The 7,112-nt window shown below is 33.2% G+C and overlaps 1 protein-coding gene across 1 annotated transcript in view; it reads left to right on the top strand.

Annotated features, from left to right (window-relative positions):
- Positions 1 to 6,481, top strand: part of TRIM33 (tripartite motif containing 33) — a gene marked incomplete at its 5' end in the record, with an annotated part of 131,472 nt that extends 124,991 nt beyond the window's left edge. The window contains 2 exon segments of the mRNA XM_006149664.3: positions 1,798 to 1,848; positions 1,928 to 6,481. Coding sequence (XP_006149726.2) covers positions 1,798 to 1,848; positions 1,928 to 2,140 — 264 coding nt within the window.
- Positions 6,482 to 7,112: the final 631 nt, after the last annotated feature.

Genomic DNA, 7,112 nt, shown 5'->3' with positions numbered 1-7,112 from the left:
GAAAGAGTTTTCTTATTTGATTAAAATTTCTTTCCTCCTTCAGTCCTGTCAGAAGTGAAATTTGATTGTGTCCACAGCTCCAAAGAAGAAAGTTAACTGTATAACATTAAGAATATGGTTAAATATCCCTTCCTAAATGAGTTGAAGGTTGGGATAAGTAAATAGTTTGTAGCTACCTATATTTTATGGGATCATAAACAGCCCACATTCTGGGTTTATCTAGGAAACGTATTTGTACTTGTTTTTGGATTTTATTTTTGAACACATAAATGCAGAACCTTAAAATCACAAACTAATCCCTGGTGGCTCATTTTGAGTAGCAAACTGGAGTATATAATACTTAAGAGTTTTCTGACTTGAGCAATGTGACTTTCATTAACTTTGATTTTTGCAGTTTTTGAGGATACACCTTAAGAAGAATTGTGATTTACATCCTTCAAGGAAGTTATTTTTATTGACTTTGGGATAAAGTCAAGTCTGTTAGTGTTATAGGAGCTTTTCATTATAGGAGAAGAAAATGGATTTCGATGAGAATCCAAAAAAATCTCAAAAGATTAATACTAAAATCTCTCCTTTATCGCTGATGGGTGTTATATGATTCCAGTTGACTCTTCATATCTGCAGGTTCCACATTTGCAGATTCAATCAACCTCAATACAAAGACAATAATAATACAAAGGAAAAAAAACAGCAGTTGTTTACATTAAATTAGGCATTGCATGTAATCTAGAGATGAGTTAAACTGTATGGGAGGGTGGCAAATAACCATTTTACATTAGGGACTTGAGCCTCCATGGATTTTGGTATCCTTGGGAAGGTCCTGAAACCAGTCCCCTGCAGATATTGAGGGGATGACTCTGTTACTAAAAAAAAAAAAATCATGTTGAATTCTTTAAAGTGTACCCATATCTGCCTCTGGAATTGTCCAGATGGCATTTTAGAATGAAAAACAAAATCCATATAAGATGAGAAGTCTAGTCACCTTTTCTTAATATGCCACAGACTAACGTAATTAAAATCTAACTCATTTGAAGTTAAGTTTAGAAAGTACAGTTCCAAATTTTTCATCTTATTTTTAAAAATAAATATGCTTGGGACCAGCAGATGGTGTAATGGTTATGTCGCTGGACTCCCCTGTAGTTGACCATGATTCAAGTCCCAGACCTGGTGGCTTAAACCTCAATGCCCAGTGCATGTGTGCATGCCCAAGATCCCAAGAGGAAAATGGAGCAGAAGGGATTGAGACATGGCCATCCCCCGTGGGGGTGACTTCTTGCTTTCTGTCTTTCCGGTGAGCACACACACCCTATAGTAAAAATCTCTTGTAATAAATAAATAAATAAAAATAAACTTTCAAGAACTATAGTTGATAAGAAAGCCCGTTTTACCTGCTTTAATAATAGCTAAATAATTTATGATTAACATAGTGCCATACAGATAGCATTCTGATTAAGAGGTTTATTGAAAGTTTTACTGTTTTTAAAGCAGTATTTTTTATGTCATTTGACAGATATTTTTCTCTTGAGTAGATTGATGTATTTGGACTGACTGCTATTCAGATTGACTTCACTAATTCAGAATGGGACAATAACTGAGGTTTCACAGTACCTTTAGTAGCAGAGCTTTGTAACGAAAGTGGTTCTATGTTCTGTGGAATTTTAGAAAACACTTAACCTGGTTATAGCAATTTGTTCTCCCTAGTATGGCTGATTTTCGTCGCCAATCCTATGCAGTCTCATAACTTTAGAAAGGATTATAATTTCCCTTTTTTTTTTTTGACTCTGGTATCCTTTTTAGATGATGAAAGTTGTTCAAGTTTATGCAGACACACAAGAGATTAATTTGAAGGTAAGCTTTTCAGACCATGCAAACTTGGTGAAGGAATATGCATTACCAATAGGTGAATATTCCTATCTTTTGCTTGCAGGCTGATTCAGAAGTAGCTCAGGCAGGGAAAGCAGTTGCATTGTACTTTGAAGATAAACTCACAGAGATCTACTCAGACAGGACCTTCGCACCTTTGCCAGAATTTGAGCAGGAAGAGGATGATGGTGAGGTAACTGAGGACTCTGATGAAGACTTTATACAGCCCCGCAGAAAGCGCCTAAAGTCAGATGAGAGACCAGTACATATAAAGTAAAATGACATGGACTTAAATCAATTGTTCAAATAAATAAATAAATAAATAAAAGAATGAAAAAGAAATAAAAGAAAAAAACAGAACTTTTATTTAAGTGTTGCCGGAATATCCTGCCTATAGTGGGCTCCTCCTTGATGAAGCTGATAGCTTTTCCACAGTATTAGATTGAAAAAATGGACAGAAAACACATTCTTGTCAAGAAAAGGGGAGAGAACTCTCTTTGCAAGTTTAAAGTAAAAGCAGAAAGCAAAAGTGAAATGATTTGAGGATGTCTGTTACTAATGAGGATGGTTCTCTTATTGTTAAAATGGCAAATGATGATCATGTGGTATTGATTGGTGCAGGGTACTGATGTATAAGTGTCATTTGATAAACTGTCTCTTTGGATTAGAGTGCGCAGTGATTAAAACAGCTTCTAATCCGCCCCCTCTACACAAATACATCATTTAAAAATCAAAGTAACTCAGATTCCACTTTAATGTCAGTATAGATGTGCATTGAATTATGCCATTATATTGTTTTCTCATTTTAGTGCTGTTGGGTTTAGTTTTTAAAGTGACTTAAGGAACTCAACAGCAGTTTTATTTTTTACTCATACTTAGGGTCTAAGAAACATGACCGTTGGACATCATTTAATCAGCTTCAATGGTCTACTGAAATAAATGTGATAACATTTCAGTAATGGATCATACATCGTTACAATAAATCATTTCCAGAACACTTCCACTCAATTACACTTCCCAATCATATCATCTGATCAGTTATTCCTATAAAAGGCAGAATGTTTGTTTCAAAATTAATCTAGTTTTCTGTACATTTAAATTTGATTGAGAAGGCAACAACTGGCTCTTATCCAGTCTTCCTTCATATCAGTTTTCTGATAGACCACTATTGGCAAACAGTAATCTGTCAACTACCAAATGTGTAAAATTTTCTGTATTTCACTTTGTCTTATTTGTAAATAGTGAACTAAAACTCTGGCAGATCAGCAACATTTGCTGAGCCTGTTTTTTAAGCTAATGTGTATTCTTACTAATGTTCCTATCAAGAATGGATTTGTAATATATGCTGTCTATTTCTAATGTTCACATTCATATTTTGAGGTTCTATCTTATTTTAATAGAGAACAGACTTCTCAAAAAATCTTCAGAAGCAGCTTATTATTGAAATATCAAAATATTGAAATAAACCCGGTGGGGTTAGATTACTCATCCGTCCACCAAGTGGGACATTTGCATGGACTGGGGGCTTAAAGGACTTAGAAGAGATCTGTAAGTAAATCCTGAAAATGAGCCAATCCCCACTTGAATGGTTACTGGAGTATACCCACCTTTACTACCTTGATTATATCACCTGAGGCAGATAAACCGACTTGGCTCTGATTCGTTTTTCTTCTCTTCATTTGTGATGCTCAGATTCAAGATGTGTGTTCTAGACTGTGTACAGGCTTCTCTTCTGTTGGATTAAAAATTTTAGTCCTATTTTGGTATGGACACATTAGAATATAAAGTGACCAAAATAGAAGAATTTGCCATTAGATATTTTTCAGATGTCAGCAGGTTTGTGGCAAATCATTTGCCTTTTTAAAAATTCAGCTTATGCAGTTCAGACAGTAGACTACTCAGAAAATTATTTGACATAATTGTCTAAGAAGTAAATATTTTTTAGTGCGTATTGAATCAAATAAAGTGCTCTAAAGAAAAGATTATACGAATTCCTTTGGGGTTTTTTTTTTTTTCTTACCAAGAAGTGGGTGGAAACAGGAACATGATTCAGGCCTTCTGACGGTATATTTTAAACAGTTATGATTTTATTATTGCTATCAATTTACTTTATTCCCTGGCTTTCTTTTAGCTTCTCTTTTAGTTTTGTTGTAAGAGGGAGGAACTAATTTTAAAATGCTTTCGTCTATGTCTGTGTCTCTCTTTTTCACATCTATATTTCAGTTCATAAGTAGACATCTATGTAAGAGCACATTTTTGGAAAGTGAGGAGTAGCAGTATGGCTTCATTGTGTCGAGCCTTTGTGTTCTAATATTTTTCTGTAAGCTCTTCATGTGGATTTTTTTTCAGAATTCTTAGGTAATAAGTCATATATAGGTTCTGCCAACTGGGGAGAAAAACAGATTTTAAGTAAATATTTTTCAGTATTTGGGGCCTTAAAAGATAATGTGTTCCCTTAAAAGCATGCCTATATTATATGGAGTTTTTGTTTTTTAAGGTGGAGTAAATTAATTAGAAAACCACTTAATTGGCAACATCTAATAGATTTCATTTCTGTTAGCAGACAATAATTCATACTGCTGAGGAATTATTGTTAACATTTAGCAACAAATCACCATTAAATGAAGGTGTTCACTTTAGATTTTATTAAAGTTTTTTTCTTGCACACTGATTGTTGTATTTCTAAACTGTTTTGTTCAGTTCTAATATAACTATTAGTTAAAAGGTATAACAACCTAAATTGGTATTTAGATATATATTTTCCTATTAATTTATGTTTTGAAAAGACAAACGTTTGATATTTATTAGTCCCTGAAGGTAGTTTGCTTTGATATTATCACATTTTGATACTATCACATTTTGACTTATCACATATTATCTTTTTTCAAAAGGCAGGATTTTAGACCTGGAGAAATGTCCACATAATATTTCTTTGAACGTTTTTATCATACGTCAGTTTACTTCTCCCATCAGAAAACTAAGAACAGATATTACTCTATCTCTTCTGCTGACCTAAGTTTGTGTTTTTCAGCCCTAGGCTCAGCTGATTTACTGAGTGAAGGGATCACTTTGCTAGGTGAAGAATGTGAAAGTTCCACAGTACAGTTAGATTATAAGTCACTCTCTTATCGAGAAATATGAAGCCGTTAAGATACATAGCTAGGCATTGGATCCACTTTGGAAATTACTCTTTTTGGAATCATCAAGTTGGTACTTTCTGACTTATGTTTCTTACATAAAGGAATTCTAGAAAAATTTTGAAAGTTGGTTTAAGTTTCGCTTTTTTGTTGTAACACTTTTGAGATTTTTAGTTAGTCTAATGAAAAACTGCTTTTAAACAGAAGAAAAAGATTTATAGTGTGCAAGTTACAGATTTATTAATATCAATTACCTCAGCAGGTGTCCTGCCGTGTAATTATTAGTGATTAGTATTAATAAGCCAATAGATTTCACGTCTTCTGATTATGCCCTTTGATTGTGGCCTACTATATATTGTTAAGTGGCCTCTTACTACCCATACCGAGAGAAGATACTGTGGCCCCTTCTCCCTTGGGCTTTACTTCCTGTGCCCACCTCATTCGCATACAACACATGAAGTATAAAAATCTCATTTCTTATTGAGATCAGTGCTGCTCATTTGCATATACTAAGCATTGGATCAGTGAGGAGTTTTATGAAAATCCACCCATCCCAGCTCTCCTAATTAAAACAATCAGATTCTTAATTTATACCATGAGTTCTTGATGGTATACCATCTATATCAATGATCTGCTGAAGGTGATGCCAAATGTTCAAGGTGTATCAGAGTTTGGTCACGTATCAAACCTGGGTGTTTCCTTTCATTTGTTTCCTCACGGTTATCTCCTCCTTGATAAAGCAATAACACTGCTTTAAGTCTGTTGCCTAATAGCATGTCATAATCCTCTCTGGATGGTGATTTTATAGGAAAGTTTGTATGCATATCACCCAGTCTATCTTTTAAAAATTAAGAAATTTAAATGTATGCCGGAGGTAATAACAATATATTGTGGCATTTTATTTTAAAAATTGGGGAAAGTTGCATATTTTTTTAAAAGTAGGTGTTTGAGTAAATAAATTGAAGGTACTTTTTTAAGGAAAAAAATTTATATGCCACAGTTTACATAGACATTTCAGATTTCAACATGTACTCTTGGATATAATGGTTTCTTTTACTTGGTCAAAATGCATGTATAGTGTTTCTTCCATCTTACTTCTTTGTGTTTGCCTATGTGGTCCTTTATATTTTTTATTGTATCTGAGAAACTAAATTATCTTCAAAAATAAGTTAATTTGGATATATTTGTCATATCAAACTACAGAATATACAATATTAAGTTTAGCCCTTTTTTAGCAAGAGATCTTTAAAACTGAAAATGTTATTCTTTTAAATTTACCAAATTTATATGTGGGAAGACAGCAAAATGATTTTGTAAAGTGCCACTGCAATATTCCAATTCAAGAGTGGCCTAAATTTTAATCTTAAGAATGAAATGCATGTCTGCTCCTGGTCTGAAAAGTGTAGGCATTTACTATGTTTTAAAACACAGTGAAACATGTATATAAGCCTATAAAAAATGATTTGTGCAATTTGAAAGCCTGTTATTTTCTATGTAGATGTACCTACATACGAAAGGGTTAAATCCACAGCCTTACTAGTTCCTTGCTTCCAGTATTTCATCTGGTCTCCTCCCTCATTATTATGATTACTACTATTATTATTTTTGCACATAGTTATCGACCCTTCAATATGATTCTTAAAGAAAAAGTGCTGTTTCTGTGGTATCGTATTCTCTTAAATAATCATATTTAATTTTTTAAAACAAGGTTGCAGTTTCTAATTGTTCCGTTCCTGTGTTTTTTGCTGGTGTGTAATAAAAGCAAGTTTTTTTCTTTTCATGGTTATTTAATACATTAGCTGCCTGTAAATAATTCTTGTTACAATGCTCTGGAATGTGTTGTAGAAGTTGTATTAGATTAGTTTAAAGCCTTGTTTGAAAACCATATTGTTTTGGTTATTTCTATATTAAATTAGAAAATTGAAAAAATTTTCAAATGAATTTTCTTTTTTCCTGAGTTGAGACTTACTAACTTTAATTCATTTATGAAATGTATACTATGTGCCAGGCTCCAGAGATACAGTGGTGAACAAGATAAAATACAGTCCCTGTCTTCAGTGTTTAGACTTTACGTTAGATTACTGAACGTTATGATAAGGACTAACAGACTGT

Source organism: Tupaia chinensis, unplaced genomic scaffold (genome assembly GCF_000334495.1).
Source record: "Tupaia chinensis unplaced genomic scaffold, TupChi_1.0 Scaffold000270_2, whole genome shotgun sequence".
NCBI lineage: Eukaryota > Metazoa > Chordata > Mammalia > Scandentia > Tupaiidae > Tupaia > Tupaia belangeri.
The sequence above is the reverse complement of the archived record's forward strand: the minus strand, read 5'-3'. Positions and strand labels throughout refer to the sequence as shown.